The sequence below is a fragment of the Ammospiza nelsoni genome, chromosome 18 (assembly GCF_027579445.1).
Source record: "Ammospiza nelsoni isolate bAmmNel1 chromosome 18, bAmmNel1.pri, whole genome shotgun sequence".
NCBI lineage: Eukaryota > Metazoa > Chordata > Aves > Passeriformes > Passerellidae > Ammospiza > Ammospiza nelsoni.
The window spans coordinates 3,383,252-3,404,091 of record NC_080650.1 but is presented as its reverse complement, the minus strand read 5'-3'; the positions used below and the strand labels follow the sequence as shown (position 1 = coordinate 3,404,091).

General features: G+C 54.9%; 2 protein-coding genes across 2 annotated transcripts; both read left to right on the top strand.

The window, feature by feature from the left end:
- Positions 1 to 6,673: 6,673 nt before the first annotated feature.
- LOC132081591 (uncharacterized) lies at positions 6,674 to 8,750 on the top strand. Its single transcript, XM_059485417.1, has 3 exons — positions 6,674 to 6,847; positions 7,163 to 7,284; positions 8,294 to 8,750. The coding sequence occupies exons 1-3, from the start codon at positions 6,674 to 6,676 to the stop codon at positions 8,700 to 8,702; spliced, it is 705 nt and encodes a 234-aa protein (XP_059341400.1). The 3' UTR covers positions 8,703 to 8,750.
- An 8,055-nt stretch (positions 8,751 to 16,805) lies between these two features.
- MYL2 (myosin light chain 2) lies at positions 16,806 to 20,735 on the top strand. The gene is made up of 7 exons (XM_059485103.1): positions 16,806 to 16,884; positions 17,723 to 17,812; positions 18,434 to 18,509; positions 19,367 to 19,471; positions 20,163 to 20,238; positions 20,329 to 20,377; positions 20,484 to 20,735. The coding sequence occupies exons 1-7, from the start codon at positions 16,882 to 16,884 to the stop codon at positions 20,580 to 20,582; spliced, it is 498 nt and encodes a 165-aa protein (XP_059341086.1). The 5' UTR covers positions 16,806 to 16,881; the 3' UTR covers positions 20,583 to 20,735.
- Positions 20,736 to 20,840: the final 105 nt, after the last annotated feature.

Genomic DNA, 20,840 nt, shown 5'->3' with positions numbered 1-20,840 from the left:
TCCCATCCCATCCCATCCCCTGCATCCTACTGCATCCCATCTCACTGCATCCCATCCCATCCCAACCTGACACAGCACCAGCAGCAGCACAGGGGACAGACCCCACAGACTCACAGAACCATGGGGTGTCCTGAGTTGTAAAGGACCCAAAAGGATCATCGACCAACCAACCTCTGGTCCTGCACAGACACCCCCACAATCCCATCCTGGGAGTGTTGTCCAAATGCTCCTGGCAGCCTCGGGGCTGTGCCCATTCCCGGGGGAGCCCGGGCAGTGCCCAGCACCCTCTGGGGGCTGAACCTTTTCCTGATGTCCAACCTATATCCAACCTATCCTACATTCAACCTAACCCTGCCCTGGATGGAGCTCAGCCCCACCACCCTGAGGGACAGCTACAGAAGGGGGGCCCCCACCATTCTCCACCATGCCGGGCATCACAGGGGGCTTTTAACCCAGATTGTGCCCTCACAGAGCCCACAGCTCTCCCTCAGCCAAGAACCTGAGGGGGCAGGAGGGGCAGTGATGCCCCAGCTCGCGGGGATGTTTGTGCAGCACTCCCAGAGCCGCAGACGGAGGCAGCTCTGCCCGTCAGTGATTAATAAGGAATAAATGTCCTCCGCAGCCAGGCTGAGCAATAACACCCCGGCTCTGCTCCGTGCTTACAGCACACATTACAAGCCCTGCTGCCAGCACCAGGTAATACTTTATTATGTTATCCTGACGGATGAAAACAAAGGATGCTCGAGGTCCTGACTTTGGTGTAAAACCACGGGAGCGTTTCCAAAGGCAACGGCGGCGCGCTCGCAGCGGCTGACGCACGGCTCGGCTCCCACCAGAGGAATATTTACCCGGGGTTCAGACTGGTTATTTACTTTTTTGGGAATGCGTGTTGCAGGAGGAATGGCTGGCACAGGCACACGCCGAGAGTTAAAGATTAAATCGGCCCCACGCTCGCTTAAATCACAGCAAAGTCAGTGCTCGGGGTGCTGGGGCAGCTTTGGGGAAATCACTTTGTGCTGCACCAAAGTAGGCAAAAAAATAATTAAACGGCAAGGCCATGTTAAAGAATAAAAGGCACCAAATCCATTTTAGGAGGAGGTGTTGGTGCAACCAGGGAATTCAGCTTAAAAAAAGCCACCAATGTTGGGAATATTGAATATTGCCCCCATTCCCCCAAATCCTCACCCAGAAAGGCAGGAGAGGGGGAATCACAGCACAAAATGGATCTCCAGCAAACCAGAGCACCAAAGGGGTCTCCAGCAAGGCCATGCTAAAGAATAAAAGGCACCAAATCCATTTTGGGAGGACGTGTTGGTGCAACCAGGGAATTCAGCTTAAAAAAAGCCACCAATGTTGGGAATACTGAATATTGCCCCCATTCCCCCAAATCCTCACCCAGCAAAGGCAAGAGAGGGGGAGTCACAGCACAAAGCAAACCAGGGCCAGCACAGGGCCAAATCCTGCTTCTCAAATAGTGCTGTCTTGGAGAGACAGCCCAAAAGCTGCAGGAAAACGTGCAACACAAAAAAACAACAACAAAAAAAAAGGTAATTAAAGAAAACTCAGTCACAGATCCTGTTGCAACACAGAGGAAAAAAGTGTTACAAAAGGGGAAAACTTTTTAATAAAGTCTGCAAGTATATATTCCTCCTTTATCACCCTCAAGATTTATTGACCCAAGGAGCCATATTGACTGAATAAATCTTGATAATGACCCCAGCAGAAGTCAATACCTGCTTATTATCTCCCAAGTTGGGGAATTACATCTTTCGGTAATAGGAGCAGGATGGTACAAAATGTTCTGAGAAACTTCACCCAGGCATTTGGGGGGAATGGATGTCTCTGATGTGCCTTTCCCAATTCCAGAGAGTGGGAATGTGCTACACTGTGGGTTCTGTCTTGAGGGAGCACACACCCATGGCTTTAAAATCCAAAATAAAACCCATTCCCAGGCATGCTGAGGAGCAGGATGCTGCTGCTCACCTTCCCCTGCCTGCAAACAATGGCCCTGTAATTTCAATTTGCTGTGTTTTGTTGGCAGCTCCCAGGATAATTCCCTGAAATTCGGGATGTGGGAATTCCTGCGGCCAGGGATGTGGCACCATGATTACAGCAGCACTCAAGGGAGGAGAGGAGAAGCAGCACTGCTGTCCCCTGGGACATGCAGCCACCTCTGGGAACCCAAATAAACTGATTTTCTCCACCCAGCAAAAGCAGGAGTGGAAAATGGGGGAACAGAGCCCCTAAAACCCACAGGCAAGCAAAGCCTCCTGCATTTGAAGATGATGATTCTTTTGCCAACAGCCAGCTTCCCATTCAGCAGAGAAAACAGGAGCCCTGGGACCAGCACACACAACAATTTGCCTGCATTTTCATCCCAGGTCCCTGCAGACAGCAAGAAAAATTAACTGCGGGAGGGAGCACAGGGAGGGGGATGCACCCCGAGCTCCGCAGGCTCTGCTGAGGATTTCGAGTTCAGCAAGAGCCTCCTGAAGGACTGGCAGGGCTGGGAGTGCACTGCTTCCTAAGCTGGTCATAAATAACAATGCACATCACCCAAGGCTTGAACCTTCCTCTCCCCCCAGCCCTGGGGGTGTCTCCCTGCTCCCCATCCACACAGAGGCACCCCAGTATCCCCAGCCCTCAGTGCTGAACCCCATTTCAGTGGGCACAGCAGCCCTGGGCACCCCATTCAATCCCACACTGAGCTGGAACACCCACCAGGAGCTGCTCATCCCTGCAGCCCCACAAAAAAAAATCAAATTATATTTCCATCCCCGTCCCCCAGATGCCTGGTGGTCACAATCCCTTTTTTCCCCCCCTTGCTTCCAAGGCCACAAAGACAATCCACTAAACTGGATCAGGAGGCCAGCATGTACATCTCTAATGGGCTGCAGCACGCACACAATTAATTAATGGATTTATTAATTAGGGAAGAAGTCACTCTCCAGGCTGGAATTGGGGTCACCAGTTTCTAAAGTGAGAACTGTGGTGCTAAAGATAAACTCTCATTTTCTGCAGCTCTTCTTGTCTGGCAGCATCTCAATTATTCAGCCAGAAGAAAAAAATTAAAAGAAAAAAAAAAAAAAATCAGATTTCACTTCAGGAACTCCAGCCTGACTTTCCAGCGATGCTCAATAGTGACCCCAGAGCAGGTGGGACCAGAAGCACGGCACATCTCCTCCTTCTCCTCACATATAAACTGGAAATAGCAGAAATATCAGGAATTAATGAAGGATTTGGGGGGTGGGATGGATCATCAAGGAGGGAACTGAGGAAGGGGACATCACAAGACAGTCAGTGACAGTGACATTCCAGGACACCTGAGTCCTCCCGTGACCAACGTGACCAAATGCTATAGGATTTGTAGGATTTGAACATTGCTGGGGCATCATCAGCATTTCAGTGCCCAGCTCAGCTGGACCTCCCTGCATTTCCAGCCCTGCATCCCTAAGGACATCCCTGGATAAAGCACAGGGGCGTCACTTGTGTCCCCACCAATGGGACACAGCCCTGCAGGAGAAGCCACCTGAAGAGCTGTGGTCAGGGGGAGCTCCCAGGAGGAGCACAGAGCCAGCAGCCAAGCCAAGCATGAGGCAGACATCTGCCCAAACTCAGATTAATTGTTCAAAGCAGATGATTCCACAGCCAGCGCTCCCCACGCCCCGCTGCACCAGGAGCAGCTGGAGCCACTGGAAAGCACAAACTGCATTCCCAGGCTCCCCAGCCAGCCCCTGGGCACAAGCTGCACTTCCACAAACCCGGAGATTTCAGCTGGGAAAGGCAAAAATCCCTCTGAGATGGGGGCACCCAGAGCTTCCTTGGGCTCCCCACGCTTTCCCTTGGGCACAGCCACCATCCCACCCTCCAGCAGGGATGGGGATGGAAAGTGTTGGATGCTGGAGATGCTGGACCGAACTGGAATATCCCTCCAGTCTCTCCATAAGAGCCCCAAAAAACCCAGAGCACCAGGGGCATTCATTCACAGAGGTGAAGCAGCCCCAGAAGCACCTCAGGCTCCCCCCAGGTTTCTCCTGCTGCTGCACAAGAATGCAGCTGAGTTTATTAGTCCAAGCTCCAGGAATTAAGCTCCAGCCAAGAGGACTGATAGCTTATTTACTGCTGTCGTCTATATAAAGCAGAATTTTGACACATTGTTAAATGATGCACATTTAGATAAGTCAAGCTGTCATATCATTTAATGGATGTCTAAACTCCCTCTGTAGCTGATATGTAAAATTTATGCACTTCAGAATATCATAAGGTTATAATATTTTAATCACATCCACAGTTGTGGGGTGGGTTTTTTTTTTTTTTTTGGTGGTTTTTTTTTTCTCTCCCCTAAACTTTAAACAGCAAAAACATTTCACGAACCAGAGCAGGCTCGGAGCTCTCCACACCCGGCAGAGCCGCCGAAGTTTGTGCCCAACTCCAGCACACGGAGAGAGCGTTTGCATTGCGGGAAATCAACCCAAGAACATTTTATTTGACGAGAACCAAAGGCTCGGAGCCGTGTAGCCGGAGCTCATCTGCATAATGAGATGTGAAGACATTTATAAAAGATGGCTCTAATCGCTCTCGCCCGCCCGTTGTATTTATTACCCCAAATCAGCAGCTCAAAACTCTTGCCCGTTGTTTTTTTTTTTTTTTTTTTTTTTGCCGTTTTTAAGGCAGAACGGGTTGGATTAGAGCAGCAGCATCCCATAAATCCACACCGTGCCAAGCAGAACGCGATAAACCCCAAGCAAATTAAACCCCAAAAACCCCACGAAGGTACGAATCCCGCTCTGCCTATCGCACGCGAGAAAAGCTGTAAAAAAATACCGCATTAGTAATGTACACAATAAACCAATCTCATAACCCGGTGAAATACGCCTGGCATTATCTTTGATAGAATTTTATCTCTCCTCATTTCCGCGCCTCTCCGCCGTAAAAGGGCTCAGCGCCGTTTCGATCCGAGCGCTGCCGAGCGCCACATTATCCCTGCGTTTTCCATATGCCCACCATTCATCAGGGCGGCTCAAACAACTCTGCCATTCCCGGCCAGCCCCAGGCCACCAGAGCTGCTTCAGACACATCCATTAAAAAGGAAGGAGGAAAAAAAAAAAAAAGGGAAAAAGCTCTTGGAAGAAGAATTATAACTTGATGGAAGAATTATAAATTGTTTGCTTGCCTTCCTTTTTTTTTTTTTTTTTTTCTTTTCCCCTCTTGTTTTTTTTTTTTTTTTTTTTTTTTTTTTTAATTTTTTTTTCTTAATGGAGGGCATTAGGCCAAGCTGGCACAAGGTCACCTTTCCCAACGCGATCCTGCTGCCTGGACAGAAGTCAATCCCCAGCGCTCCCTCTCCATCTCCGCACCCGGGCACAGGCACCGGCCAGGCGGAACGGCGGGGAAGGGAGGAAGGGAGGAAGGAAATAAGAAAGGGAGGAAATAAGGAAGGAAAAAGGGAGAGCCGCCACCTCCCTGCCCACCTCTCCCTCCGGCAAAGTTCGCCCCCAAAGTAGCTGCCAATATTTATATTTAAATAAAAGGTTCTGCGCGCACCCGGGAAAAGTCATTAGCGCGATTTAGCGGGGAACGCTTTTGTATCCGAAGCGCTGAGAGCCGTAATCCCTTCCCGGCCACAATGCCAGGACTGAGCAGGCACGGCAAACCCACCGGCCGCGGTACCTGCGCTACTTTTCGGGTCGCGCAGCGCAGACGCAGCACGTAATCTGCTTAAAAGCCAAAATGCATTAAATGCTGAAACTGTTGATCCACTACCGGAGCCCCATCAATCGCATTTCAATTTGTTTACTCCCCTCCCAAGCACGCTGCATTTTAAACTCCGGAATATCCTACAGGGATATAAACCCGTTTAATATCCATGGAAATGCGCGTAGCGGCTCCAGGTTGGGTTTTCATCCCATTATGTTGGGAGAGCCATTGTGTTAATTACCCACCTCCTATTGAAGGTGCGTATTTAAGGTCACAAACTGTCAGCAGCCCCCGGCGACCTTCCCCCGCGCACGGTAACAAAGGACTTACCGGGAATTTCACAGACCGAGGGTGCCACGGTGGGATACGGCGGCCGTGACCTGCCCGGAGCCACAAAGGAGCTGCCGCCCCCCCGCCGCATCCATCCCCGCTGCGAGCAGCGCCGCCCGGTACCGACCGCGCTCCCGGCGCTCAGGGCCGGCCGGGCCCCGCGCACCGGCCCCGGATAACAATGGCAGGGCGGCGGGGCTCGGGGCAGCCCCGCTCCGCCATCCCCGCACCCATCACCGCACCCGCGCGGCTCTGCCCGCCCCGGGGGACGCGGGCACCGAGCCGCCCCCGCTGCGGGCGGCGCCGGGCGCGCTGCGGGCACCTGCGGCTCCGCTCGGCGGGCGGGCACCGCCACAAACTTGGCGGGGCGGCGCGGGGGGGCCGCGCTCCCCGCAACTTCATCCCGCGCAACTTCCCTCCCTCCTCTTCCTCCCTCCCTCCCGTCCTCCCTCCCGCCGGGGCGGAGCGGCGGCCGCCCCCCGGCCCTGCTGTCACCTCGGGGGCGGCGGGGCGGGGGCCGGGGCTCCATCGCGGCTCCATCGCCGCTAGCGCTGCTCCATGCTCCGCTCCAGGCTCCCGGGCGGGCGGCGCCGAACAAAGAGCGGCGGCGGCAGCGGCGGCGGGGATCAATTTCTGATACCTATCGATGGGGAAGGGCGGGCGGAGGGAGAGAGGGGGGCGGGCGCGGGGGGAGACGGAGGGAGGGACGGGGAGAGGGTGGGGGAGTGATCGGGCGGCCGCCCCCATCCCTCCCTCCATCCCCTCCCTCCCTCCCGCCGCCGCCACCGACCTGGAGCCGGCGGGCATCAAACCGTGTCCGGTATCGACACATCCATCGATCCCACCTCGGCGGCCATCTTGGGGGAGCCCGGTGGCGCGGAGGGAGCGGGGGCCGCCCGTCCCCACCGGGGGCAGCAGGGATGGGGCTCCCTCCTGGACCAGCCCTGTCCCCCCCGGGGCCACCCCCGAGCATCGCCCCCGGCGCTGCTGGACACCCCCCGAGGCTCTCAGTCTCTGTCCCCCCCGGTGATGGGTTTTTTTTCCCAGGCTAAATTAAGGTTTTTAGCTGGAAAAACCGCCAGGCGGGAGCCGCCGGTTAAACTTTTCCAGGTTTGTTTGTTTTTTATCCGCCCAGTCTGACCCTTCCCGCACCTTTGACCTGCTGGGAATGGCTACAGCAAACACGCTCCCAGCGTTCCGCAGCCAGAAATCCCCAAATACACCGAATCCCCAAATTCACAAATACACCGAATTCAGGTTGGTTTAGAGCTGTGTTTTTAAATTTCTCAATGGCTCTGAAGAATCCAACCAACTTCAGCAGAGGAGCAGAGCCCAGCCAGCAGCGTCTGCGCACTCATAACACCTGTCCAGAAATTCCCTCTCTGCTTCTCCACAAATAAAACCCAAAACGCCACAACTTCACATTTCCCACACCACTTTGCCCCACAGTGTGTTGCACTGGCCGCACCAATATCCAAGGGGTTTGGAGAATAAATTCCCAATTCCCTGGGGAAGCCTCCCAGCGGAGCCGTGCCACGTTTGTACTGGAGGGACCCCAGCCCCGGTGGCCACGGCTCAGTTTTGAGCAGACAAGCACGGAGCTGCCCCTCTGTTGTATTGCAATAAATAGTTAATTAGTTATTTGCGCTGGGTGCTCTCTAATTTGCGCTGTTCACATGATTTGTATCCTATCGCCACATGGTCTCCCCCTTTACCCCCCCGCAATTGTCAGCGTGGTGGTCTCTCCCCGGGTGGCCCCGCCCCTCGCCCCGCCTCCCTGCTATTCCATTGGCTGTGCTCCTCTAGCCCCGCCCCCCGTTCCCCCGGGTTAAAAGTTTCCCGCCATCAGGCATCGCGCTCTTTCCCGCCTTGGGAATAAATGTGCGGCGTTGTTCCCGCGTGGACAGCGAGTTCTGCTCTTTTACCTTTGTCCTTGTGAGATCGTGTGGGCTGGGGTCCGCAGCCAGCCGGGTTGGACCCAAACAGCCCATCCAGACACGGGGTTGGCCCCCACGTGTTCATATCCCATGATGGTCAGAGGTGGCATGCAGTAATTCCCGTGTGAATTATGTTAGCTTTTGGGACTTCCAGCTTCCTCTGACTTCTAAGTCATTTTTTGGTCGGCGAGAAGGGTGGGATCAGCAAGCCTGCCTTGCCCAGGATGGGCCAATTCTGGACAGAGGGCTGCCTTCCATCCTTCCAACCAAAGGCCCTGGGAGGGGTGAGCCTACTGCAGGCTGCCAGGGGGACCCCGAGTGATCCCCAGAGGAATCCCAGAGGGTCTGGGTTATTTCCCAGCGCAGCCCTGGCTGGAGGGCTCTGTGTTTGCAGGCAGTTTTTGTGGGTCCATAGCGGGTTACGAGGCGGCACAGCGGCTCAAGGGCAGTGGCACAGCCCTGGGAGCTGGCAAGAGGAAGAAGAAGAAGAAGACAAAAAAGGCCCAGATCCTGCTGGAGCAGATCATGAGCAGCAAGAAGCAGCAGGAGGAGAAGTGCAGGCTGGACAAGCAGACCTCAGCACAGGCAGCTTTCGAGAAGATGCAGGAGAAGCGGCAAAGGGAGCGGATCCTGAAGAAAGCATCAAAACCCCACAAGCAGCGAGTGGAGGAGCTCAACAGGCACCTGGATGCTCTCACTGAGCACCACGACATTCCCAAAGTCAGCTGGACTAAATGACCAGGCTGCTTTTGACGGCTCTGGAGCTGGAGTTGTGTTTTGTTTGTATCAAGCCATGTAAATCTGTCTTTTCTCCATATTGTCTAATAAATCGTCTGAGCTGTTATGACTTTATACTGTCTTAATTTATAGACTTGTTTTATAAAACCAAGCATGCAGCAGTGTCTCCTCTGGGCTGGGGAGGATCCCTGTGCTCCCAGAAGGGCTGGAGGGAGATGGGGCAGCATTGACACCAGCAAACCCACCAGTGCTCCTGCAGTGGTCATTGTAATCCTTCACTCTCCTTGCTGCAGCAAATCTTGCATTGCTGGAGCCTCTCTCTGCACAAAGCTGGGGAGGAAGCAGCCCCTCACTGCCCAGGTATCACCCTGCTGCTGGGCCCTTGGGATTCCACCAAAAAGCAGAGTTTGAGTTCAGAAGACACCGAAGAAAAGGGACACTCTTCAAACCGCACCCTGCCCTGCAGGTGCTTCCAAATTCTTACAGGGACAGGTGTGGGAAATTGTCCAAAAGGGTGAGGCAGACCCACAAAGTGACCTTGGCCCCACACTGCAGCACAAACAGCCAGGAAATGATCTGGTTCTTCTCATCTCTTCCACTCAGAGAAACTCAGAGCAGCTCACAATCCCACGATTGCAAAGCGCCTCAGGCAGAAGAGCAAGTGAACAGAAAATCAAAGTTCAAAGGAAGATTTGCAGGAGTGGAGGCAGTTTGTGTGAGAGAGAGCCTGGATGCTCCTGTGAGCCCTGCACCAGCATCTTCCCTGCCTCAGAGCTGGCTGGAAAAGGGGCAAATCCTGCTTGTGGTCCTGCAGCAAACATTGCCTGCAACTGGGGACCCCCAGATGAAAATGCTGGGAGAGCTGAAATCCCAACACACTGGTGGCACCAACAGCAAATTCTACAAATGCTGAGACCCCCAAGTGTGAATGCCCAGGTGCTGCTCCTGCTTGGGGGCACACAGGCCAAAACCTCCAACTTTGCTCTGGCCACCCAAGTGCCATAAATAGATCCCCTCATCCCCCAAATCATAAAAATCAGGCAGTGGAAACCGCTGGGAGTCACTGAGATTTGTACTGAGATTGGGGCTGCTGGTGGTGCCAGGAAGCTGCTTCACCTTAATGAGGCTGTAATTAGCTGGGGGTGGGAGCAGAGGCCCTGCAAGGGGAGATCCCAGGTGGGAATCAGTCCCATCCCTCCCTCAGGAAGGGGAGGTTTGCTCATGGGTGGGTCAGTGAGCCCAGGTGGGATGAGTGGTCACAGCTGGTTCCTCCCCGTGCCAGCAGCAGGGATTGCCCAGCCTGTCCATGCTCCAGGAGCTCCTGGGATCTGCTGTTGGACACCACCAGGACAGGGATCTTCTCCCTGCACCCACAAAGCTGATCTCACCCCCATAAATCGCTGCCCTGCTCTGCTGCCCGGGGAACGCAGGGGCCTGCTCATAAATCAGGAATAAAACTAACCTGGCATCTTTGGTGAGCAAATTAAATTGTGGGCTTAGGAGGAATGTCCCTGTTTGGCCAAATCATTAATAAATCAATGGGAGCAGTGAGGAAGAGGAGAGGGGCTGCACCCTGAGCCACCTGGAGGGACGGGGAGCTGCGGGGTGGCACAAACCAGCCGTGTCCCCTGTGTCCCCTGGGGGCTGCCCCATGGCCCTGCAGCACCCCAGGGGGACCCCAGAGCTGCCACCCCCCTCCACAGAGGGCTCACCCCGCCCTGGGGAACGCTGTGAGATGCAGGTTAATAAATCAGTTTGTCTCCAGCCCCGTTTGCTTTGTGTGCCTGACAATAGCCCGTTGTAAATGGCAGCCCCTTGCCTCCTCTCCTGAAAGGCTTTTAATTAAAATACGGAAGGGGCTTTTCTGTGTACTTTAACAAAAAAAAAAAAACAAAAAAAAAAAAAACAAAAAAAAAAAAAAAAGGATTTCAGCACACTCCCATTCCAGGCATTAATTTATTCCTGCCCTGCTGCCTGTTTGTGATCCACGTAACTCCTTTGTGCAGTGAGCTGGCCCCATGAGGCAGCCCAGAGGTGATGCTGGCAGTGAGAGGTGCTGACGGTGACCCAGTGCTGACTGGGAGCTTGCTCCATCACCTTGTCCCAAGGATGGGCAGAGGGACACCAGGAGCCTCACCATGGCACAGCAGTGCCATCAGATAAGCAGGGATGTGTGAGGCCCTGGGGCTGCCCAGGAGCTCTGCCCAGCTGCAGCCCTGGGCACATCCCTTGTGGACGCCGTGACAGCGGCTGCAGAGCTCTGTCCTCATCCTGTGCAGTCCCTGTCACCTGTCCCCCAGTGGGTTTGGTCCTGGGGTCCCAGAAGCCCCTTTCCCAATCCCTTTCCCCCATCCCTTTCCCCAATCCCTTTCTCCCATCTCTTTCCCCAATCCCTTTCCCCAATCCCTTTCCCCAATCCCTTTCCCCATCCCTTTCCCAATCCCTTTCCCCCATCCCTTTCCCCATCCCTTTCCCCATCCCTTTCCCCATCCCTTTCCCCATCCCCTTCCCCAATCCCTTTCCCCATCCCTTTCCCCAATCCCTTTCTCAATCCCTTTCCCCAATCCCTTTCTCAATCCCTTTCCCCATCCCTTTCTCAATCCCTTTCCCCAATCCCTTTCCCCAATCCCTTTCCCCCAATCCCTTTCCCAATCCCTTTCCCCAATCCCTTTCCCCAATCCCTTTCCCAATCCCTTTCCCAATCCCTTTCCCAATCCCTTTCCCCAATCCCTTTCCCCAATCCCTTTCCCAATCCCTTTCCCAATCCCTTTTCCCAATCCCATTCCCCATCCCTTTCCCAATCCCTTTCCCAATCCCTTTCCCCAATCCCTTTCCCCAATCCCTTTCCCCAATCCCTTTCCCCAATCCCTTTCCCAATCCCTTTCCCCATCCCTTTCCCCAATCCCTTTCCCCAATCCCTTTCCCCAATCCCTTTCCCCAATCCCTTTCTCAATCCCTTTTCCATCCCTTTCCCCATCCCTTTCCCAATCCCTTTCTCCATCCCTTTCTCCATCCCTTTCTCAATCCCTTTCCCCAATCCCTTTCCCCATCCCTTTCCCCAATCCCTTTCCCCAATCCCTTTCCCCAATCCCTTTTCCCCAATTCCTTTCCCCAATCCCTTTCTCCATCCCTTTCCCAATCCCTTTCCCCAATCCCTTTCCCAATCCCTTTCCCAATCCCTTTCCCCAATCCCTTTCCCCAATCCCTTTCCCCAATCCCTTTCCCCATCCCTTCCCCAATCCCTTTCCCCATCCCTTTCCCCAATCCCTTTCCCCAATCCCTTTCCCAATCCCTTTCCCCAATCCCTTTTCCTATCCCTTTCCCCAATCCCTTTCCCAATCCCTTTCCCCAATCCCTTTCCCCAATCCCTTTCTCAATCCCTTTCCCCATCCCTTTCCCCATCCCTTTCCCCAATCCCTTTCCCAATCCCTTTCCCCAATCCCTTTCCCCAATCCCTTTCTCAATCCCTTTCCCCAATCCCTTTCCCAATCCCTTTCCCAATCCCTTTCCCCAATCCCTTTCCCCAATCCCTTTCCCCATCCCTTTCCCAATCCCTTTCCCCAATCCCTTTCCCCAATCCCTTTCCCCAATCCCTTTCCCCATCCCTTCCCCAATCCCTTCCCCAATCCCTTTTCCCATCCCTTTCCCCAATCCCTTTCCCAATCCCTTTCCCCAATCCCTTTCCCCAATCCCTTTCTCAATCCCTTTCCCCAATCCCTTTCCCCATCCCTTTCCCCAATCCCTTTCCCCAATCCCTTTCCCCATCCCTTTCCCCAATCCCTTTCCCCATCCCTTTCCCCAATCCCTTTCCCCAATCCCTTTCCCCATCCCTTTCCCCAATCCCTTTCCCCAATCCCTTTCCCAATCCCTTTCCCCAATCCCTTTTCCTATCCCTTTCCCCAATCCCTTTCCCAATCCCTTTCCCCAATCCCTTTCCCCAATCCCTTTCTCAATCCCTTTCCCCATCCCTTTCCCCATCCCTTTCTCAATCCCTTTCCCCAATCCCTTTCCCCAATCCCTTTCCCCAATCCCTTTCCCCAATCCCTTTCCCCAATCCCTTTCTCAATCCCTTTCCCCAATCCCTTTCCCCATCCCTTTCTCAATCCCTTTCCCCATCCCTTTCTCAATCCCTTTCCCCAATCCCTTTCCCCATCCCTTTCCCAATCCCTTTCCCCAATCCCTTTCCCAATCCCTTTTCCCATCTCTTTCCTCTCCCTCTCCCGCCGGGACCGCACAGCGCCCGCTACAACGTCGCCACCTGGCGGCCACCGCGGGAGCTGCAGCGCGTCCCCGCCGGCCGGGCCGGGGACACGGGGGGACACGGGGGGCCACAAGCGGTCACAGTGAGGTGACGGAAAGGAGCAAAGGGGACACAAGAGTGCAGGGAGAGGCACCCTGGGGGGTGACAGCACCCCTTGGCTGCCCGCGACATCGCTGAGCTGTGCCCGGCCTCAGCCCTCGCTGCCCCCCGGGATGTGCGGGGAAGGTACCCGGGATCCTCCACCGGCCGCCTTTCTGCCTCGGCTACTCATTGCATGCACATTTCCCCTACAATTAGCACACGCTCTTTAATTAATTTTCCTCTTTTATTGCTTCTCCCGAATTATCTCAGCCCCGGCGCCGCTGGCGCGCTCACGGCGGATAACGCGGCTATTTATGGCTTTCCTGTCAGTGCTGCGGCTCCCCCCAGGACCGCATCCTGTTCTCGGGGCAGGACACAACCCTGGGACTCAGGAATTGCCCGTCCTCGTCCCCATCCCCGGCTCTGTCAGGCAGGTGGCGGCTCTTGCCCAAATTCCCGAGCTGGGCAAACCCTCCCGGCCATAACCACGGTGCTGGAACTTTCCAAGGGAAAACGGAGCTGAGTCAGGCAGAGCTGCGGCATCAAATCTGCCCGGAATGAACTGCCACACGTGGGAATCTTCTAAACACCGAGGGGAGACGGGTAAAACCCTCTGAGATCTCCTGAGGATGCTGCTGGTAGAAAGGAGCTGTGGGGAATGTAGTGGGCAAGGGAAGGATGTCCCCAAAATTCACACAACGGGAACTGAGCTGCAAGGATGTGATGGAGGGCACAGAAACCAGTCTGTGCCAGAGGAGATGAATTGCAGCCAGCACCAGAGCCCGTGGGTCACCCCCACACTCCCCAATTCGAGCATCAGGGATGGGGTGACCACCTCTGGCAGCTTCCAGCAGCAGCTCCCAGCAGGAATCTATCTTTCTACCCTTAATATCCTTCCCCCCTTTAAAATAATCATTACCAATAAACAAATATAGCAGCCAGTTGTATATAAGCATCGAATTAAGCAGGTACATGCATTTGTTATATTTGATATGGCCTTGTTAACTGGAAATTCCCAGGTTTGGAATATGTATTGATTTCAGCAAACATATATTTCTTTACTGTAAGTACCCACAGCCATTGTAGTTAATATACAACAGTTTAATTTAAAATGCATTAGTTTAATAAAAATGCATAAAACAGAAGGGAATTGCATTAGCTTCAATAAAAAAAAAAAGAATTCAATTTCATAAATATTATCCAGTGTTAAAATGCATTGATTTCCTGGGAAAACGCATTGGTCAGAGGTAATTTACATTGGTTTGGATGGGAACGTCCCGGGGTGTATACATATGTATTAGTTTAGTCAAATGTGTCTGAGCACTGAAAAAAACGCCGGCTGGAGCAGAGGATATTCAGAAGGAACTGGTGTGGCACAAGCTGGCTCTGGAGCATCCCAGCCCTCTGAGGGGGCTCAGGACACCCCCAGGGCGGTTCTGAGGGTGCTCAGGCCCGGGGCTACCGGGATGCTGCCGGGATTCCCGGGACACGGAGCCGTTATCAGCCCTGGGCAGGCCTGGCTCAGGCAGAGCACGCGCCCGGCACGGAGCAGGGGTTAATCAAATCCTTTTGACTCCATTTTTTATCGAGCTCAAGAGGGGCTGGCCTATTAATTAGAAAGGCTTTTTCATGTAAAACACAGGCTCTTTTGCAGATAAGGAGGGACGATGCTTGATTTTGCCGTGGCACAGATCCGTGTGTTATTCCTTGACATCCATTCACAGGCTGCAGCCACTTCCCACAGCTCTTTTGTTCGCTCCAGGGCTCCAGAGGCAGGTTGGTGCATACAGACATATTTAAAGCGCTCAGGTTTTCCTGGGGGCCAGCAAGCCCCCCAATATCCAGAGGAGGAGAAGGATGTGATGTGCCTGGAGGCGTTTCCATCTGCGGGCTGGAGCAGGATCCTCAGGGGAGAGCAGGATGTGGCCCGGGCAGCACAGAGGATTTCAGCAGCGGAGCAGATGCAACGCCTTACAAACCACAGCAGAAACCCTGGCAGCCATCTGCATCCCATTCCCACCCCCGGTTTCTGTGCCACCCTCTGCACCCTGACCCTTCAAAGACCCCAACCACAACCAGGCCAACACCAGGGAGAGACACAGGTCTGGTTTCTTTCAGGCTGGGTGGGCAAAAATGGTTCTTCCCGACAAAATAACATTCTGGGAGGCCTCCACAGCTCCAGGGTTTCCTGCTGTGCCGTGCCCCAGGATGGGCACAGGCAGAGCCCGGGCGGCTCCATGGCCAGTCCGGTGGAACCACCACACATCGCTTCCCTGATGCTTATGGATTTTTCCTTAATGCCACAAATTAAGGTAATTGGGCTCGGCTGGACCATGAATCCAGCTGAACTTGGCAGGATGAGGGAGCGTCCGTGCCGAGATTGATCCCGCTCGTCCCCGGCTGTGCCCGGGGCTGCTCCTGGCCCCAGCTCTGCCACCGCGGCTCCTTCTCCTGCCCTTTTTGCTCACACAGACCCCTAAACACATCCTGAAACCCCTTCCCTGAGCTGCAGCTCCATTCAAGCCAGATGGTCATTCCCGGATCAGGAGTTTTTCTCCTCCACAGGCACTTTTCCCGACACACTTCCCCCCTGAAATCTCCTGGAACTGCCTGCTGAAATCCTCCCCGCAATGCCATCCTCGCTGGCACGGCCGGGGCGGGCGAGTGCCAGGGATTAAACACGATATTTGTGACCTCCGGGAGAACAAGGGCAGCGTCTGGGCAGAGCCCGGAGTTCCAGGGATCCGGTTTCACAATTCCTTTTGTTCCCGGCCCTCCCTGCTCGCCCACCGCCCTCCTGGGCATGCGGAGGGGACAATGCCAGGCAGCGAGGCCACCGGGTCACGGCCATGGCACCGCAGAGCTCGGGGGGCTGATGGGCATCCGTGAATCCTCCTCCAGCCTCATCGCGGGCAAGGCGAGAGGGAGCGGGGATGGAACGAACGGGCTGGAGACAAAAGGGAACCGCCCGGTCCCGGCAGCCACAAGCAGGGACATGTCAGAGGTTTTGTGGGATTGCTGCCCGTGGGTTCCTTGGCTCTTTCTGCCGAGCCAGAGCCTGGGCTGTGTGAGCGGCATCCCCGCAGGATGTGTCCCCGGGACAGAGCCCGGAATCGGGGGGATTAAATGTGTGTGTCCCACCGGGATCGGGGCGAGCAAATGCTCGGCTTAAGTGGGTGACAGGTGCCTCAGTGGGGGTGACACATGAGAGAGGAGCTCTTGGTGCCTTGAGCTTCTGCCGCAGCTCAGCATCCTGCTCCGGGATGGGGCTGCAGCTCCGGGGATGTCCCCGCTCGGACACGGGCTGGGTGACAAGGGAGCATCCCAAGGGGGGCGACCCACGGGCAGCCGAGCAGCTCCCGGCTGTGCCAAGGCTGCGATGGGGCTCCCAAAAACTCCTGGAAGCACCGAGGAAAAGCATCCGTGTCCCAAAACTTGGGGGATTCTAGCGGGGGGTCCCCTGGGGCCAAGCCCTCCCAGCGGAGGGGACAAGCCCGGCGCCAGCCCGAGTGACAAAGGCAGGTGGGATTGTCCCCGAGCATCCCCGGTGTGGGAGCTGGGGGCCACCGGAGCTTGGCTAACCTTGAAACCCTGCCGGGCTCACATGTCACGTCAGCCGGTGACAACAACAAGCTGCCATTCCAGATTAGAGAGAGAGAGGGACAGAGAAAGGCAGAGACAACAGCGCTGGGGGCGGCCAAATTACCTATTACAGCCAAAAGTGGGCATGGGGCTATTTTTAACCCCCAGGGGGGTGTATTTATTGTTCCAGCCGGGGGGAGTGAGGGAGAGCCTCTGGGACACCCCTCACAGTGACATCGACAGCTGAGCACAGCCATGGTGAGTGCTGAGAGACCAAGAGAGAAAATTAATTTGATTTTTCACCAGAACAGTTTAATGGGCAGGGGGCAAAGGAGTCAGCAAGGAGTTGAGGGCCAAGGGTTTTGTCTGCCTCAGAAAGGGGGTGAGGAGCATCTGGGTGGATCAGCAGAATCTCACAGGGAGCAGAGAGGTGTCCCCCATGCTAGCAGAGCTTTCAAATGAGGGCAGATGGCTTTAGGGTCCAAATGCCATTTTTCTCTTTTCCCCCCCTTCATGCAGTGAGAGAAAGGGACATTTTGTGCCCCCAAAATCCTCCTCCTGACAGACCCCCATGAGAGGAAACAGCTGCAGGAGCAGGCACTGGAATGAGGGATAATGGGCTGGATGGGACAGCAAGGGGCTCTTCAGTCCTCTTTAAAACACACATTGACCCATTTCTGACTATTTGAAGCCTCAGTGCAGAAAGAGGCAGATTTTTAATTAAGCCATATTTTAATATCTGCACAGCAGGGTAAAGAAGCGCTGACTGACTCCAGCCCTTATGTGCAACCTCAGCAGTGCTCCCAAAACCAGGGTTCCAGCAGGGATATCTCACCCCAGTGGGAGAAGTGATTTCAGTCCTCATCTTTCTTTGGCCTTATTTGGCTAAATTCACCAGGAGCTGAAATTTAAGCAGGAATCTTAATGCCCCTCAGTATCCCAGAGCTGCAGGGAGACACCACCAAGCCTCCAGGGAGGAGAGCCCCAGCCCAGAGTTCCCACCAAGGAGTCATGAGAAAGAACAGGGCATTTCTAGACTTTTATTTGACCCCATAAAAAGCCAATGAGCTAATGGTGCATACCTGGACTCCTGCAGGCACCCAAGAAAGCCAAGAAGAGGATTGAGGGTGCCAATTCCAATGTCTTCTCCATGTTTGAGCAGGCCCAGATCCAGGAGTTCAAGGAGGTAGGTGGGTTTGGTGGGAAGGAACGAGGGTCCTGGATGTGGTGTGACCTTCAGCTCTTTCCTTGGTGCTCCCAAGTGGCAGCTGGCTCATACCAGGAGGCAGCAGGATTGGTTTTGGGTTGTTTTATTTTAAAAGTGAGAATAACAACTCAGAGACACTGTTAAATCTGGCAAAGCCTCCAGGCTCCCAGGAGGCAGATTCCCTCAGAGGATCAGCACATCCAAGGGAGCTGGAGCTCATCCCCCAGCTTCTGCCTGGCCAGGAGCTCTCACCCCTGCACAGCAGGCATGTGGTCCTGTGCAGATCCCAGTTCCAGGGATAACTGGCCCCAGTTAGAGGAGCTGATGGCTCAGGCTGGCCTCTCTGCCTGGTGTCATACTGGGGTGAGAGGGATTTGGGCAAGGAAAGGGTTTGTACAGCTTTGGGGTTTGGATTGACATCACCCCAAGGGTGCTGTGTGGGATTAGGGTGAGTGAGACCCCCAGAGCCCCTCCTGGGAGGATTCAAAATGCCCTTATCCCATCCAAGCTGAAGGGAGAAGGAGAAAGGTGTTAAAACCTTTGCAAAAGTTGACAATTGTCACTATCCCTGTGCTCCCTGCCCTGCTCCTGTGCTTGCAGGCCTTCACCATCATGGATCAGAACCGGGACGGCTTCATCGACAAGGCAGACCTGAGAGACACCTTTGCTGCCCTCGGTGAGCCCAGCCTCAGCATCCTCCCCTCCCCAGATTTGTTAATTGAGAAACAAGGCAGGGTGGGGCATTTAACCAAGCCCCTGTCATTCACCCGATCCCCCATTTTGCCAAAATCCTCCTGATCCCAACCCAAGGCTGCCAGTCTGGGAGATCCCTCATGGGTGACCTGGAGCAGCTCCCACAGCAGGGCTGGATCATCCCCTTGGCACTGGGGCCACTCCTGGATTGCACAGCCCAGCACTCCCTGCCTTTCCCAGTTCCTCCCCTTGGCACTGGAGCCACTCCTGGATTGCACAGCCCAGCACTCCCTGCCTTTCCCTTAGGAGCACCTGGCTGTGCCCATCCCACGGCATCCCAGGGCGTGTGGGCTTTAAGGGGATTTAGGGGATTTGTGGGAGGCCGTGACACTGCAGGCTTGGCTCTGCCATCAGAGGTCAGCATGAATCAGCAGTGGAGCTCCAAGGACAGCCAAACCTCGGGAAAAAGGATTGTAGGTGTTCAATCCTGTTTGCTTTTGGGGCTGGGGGACAGGGAGAAACCCAGTGCTGGTGGTCTTGGCCCAAACATTCCAAGGAGGGCTAGAAGAGGCTGATCCATGGAGCAGTGAGGCAAGGAAGGAGCACAGCTCAGTCCTTTCATCCTTCTGTTCTGTGACCCTGGAGAAGCCAGAGCTGGAGATGATTCTCTCACCTCACTGCTGCTCCCTCCATTCCTTGTCAGAGGTGGCTCCCCAGGAATGTGCTACTTCCCTCCAGTGGGGGAAAATCCCCAGGAAAGGGTTCTGTGGTGTGTATTTTAGCCCCCAGCATGCAGAGCAGGACTCAGATCCACGACTGACCCATAGCTGCTCTCCCCAGGGCGCCTGAACGTGAAGAACGAGGAGATCGATGAGATGATAAAGGAGGCACCGGGCCCCATCAACTTCACCGTGTTCCTCACCATGTTTGGGGAGAAGCTCAAGGGTGAGAGGGCACCTGGGCAGCTGGGGGTGCTCACTGGTGCCCAGTGGCATTTCTATACCCCAAAACTCCTGCTGATTTACAATACCAACCACCCCTAGGTCCAGAGATCCAGATCTTATCCGATGACTCCCCAGACTGTTGGGGGGTATGAGATGGTCTCTGTGCCTCAGTTTCCCCAGGCATTTACAAACCCAAATGGCTGTGCTGCTGCTGCTGCTGTCCCATAGGAAGAGGGCACAGCTCTTGCAGCACCTCTGAGCCTGCTGACAGCAGCAGTGCCAACAGTGGCCCCCCTGCCTACAGCCAGACTCTGACCCATCACCCCATCTGGCTGCACCCTGAATCACGTACTTAACCCAAGGAATGCAGATCTCCAAGAGGCTGCAGGGCCCCAAGGGCTGTGCCTGGAGCTGCAGGGCCCCATGGGCTGTGCCTGGAGCTCTATAAATACCCCCAAGATTAGATAAACGCTGGATGCCAGAGTGGTGGCGACACTGCCTGCTCTGTGCTCACACCACCACCCTACGGCTGCTCCTCCACATGCCACCAACTCCACTCGTGTCCAGCATTCCTGCAAGGGCCCCACTTTCCAGTCTGCCCCCCATTTTGCCCCCGAGGCTGGGAGAAGCAGGAGGCTGCAGGTGGTTTCCTCCTTTGCCATCTCCAATGGCTGTGGCTTTGTCACCCGCAGGTGCCGACCCGGAGGAGACAATCCTGAATGCATTCAAGGTGTTTGATCCAGAGGGAAAAGGCCTGAAATCTGCCTAGTGAGTGCAGCAGGGGTTTCTGTGGCAGGGAGTGATGGGGGTGTCCCCATGAGGACCTGCCCAGTGCTCACCACACTCTCTCATTTGCAGCATCAAAGAAATGCTGATGACGCAGGGGGAGAGGTTTTCCCAGGAAGAGGTATGATCATCTTCCCACCCTCTGCCAGCCTCCCTCCATCCCAACAGACCCCATCCCTCCTCCCAGCCCTCCCATGCCACCTTTTGTCACTGCTTTTCCCTGGCAGATCGATCAGATGTTCGCTGCCTTCCCTCCGGACATGTCTGGCAACCTGGACTACAAGAACCTGGTCCATGTCATCACTCATGGTGAAGAGAAGGACTAGCCCAGGCCCAGGGCTGGGGCTGGCACTGCAAGATCACCTCTCCCTGGGTCACACAGAGGTTCCCTTTCCTCTTGCCCTGGAGAGGCATGTGCCTGGGAATTTGGCACGGGAATGGCATTCACATTAAAAAGCCTTTTGGCAAGAGGAAACCCAGCTGCTGGTGTGAGCAGTGCTTGGGCTTGTGTGGTGTGGGAGCCATCAGACACTTCCAGACCCTGCTGGCCTCAGCACCCCACACCTACTGCACGTCCCCCTCAT

What these genes read in the sequence shown, in the direction of transcription:
- LOC132081591 (XM_059485417.1), top strand. Translation starts at nt 6,674, where the DNA reads ATGGGGAAGGGCGGGCGGAGGGAGAGAGGGGGGCGGGCGCGGGGGGAG. An exon ending in CGGGCATCAAACCGTGTCCG is followed by an intron (nt 6,848 to 7,162) that starts GTATCGACACAT and finishes TTATCCGCCCAG; the next exon opens with TCTGACCCTTCCCGCACCTT. An exon ending in CACAAATACACCGAATTCAG is followed by an intron (nt 7,285 to 8,293) that starts GTTGGTTTAGAG and finishes AGTGATCCCCAG; the next exon opens with AGGAATCCCAGAGGGTCTGG.
- MYL2 (XM_059485103.1), top strand. An exon ending in AGATCCAGGAGTTCAAGGAG is followed by an intron (nt 17,813 to 18,433) that starts GTAGGTGGGTTT and finishes CTGTGCTTGCAG; the next exon opens with GCCTTCACCATCATGGATCA. An exon ending in AGAGGTTTTCCCAGGAAGAG is followed by an intron (nt 20,378 to 20,483) that starts GTATGATCATCT and finishes TTTCCCTGGCAG; the next exon opens with ATCGATCAGATGTTCGCTGC.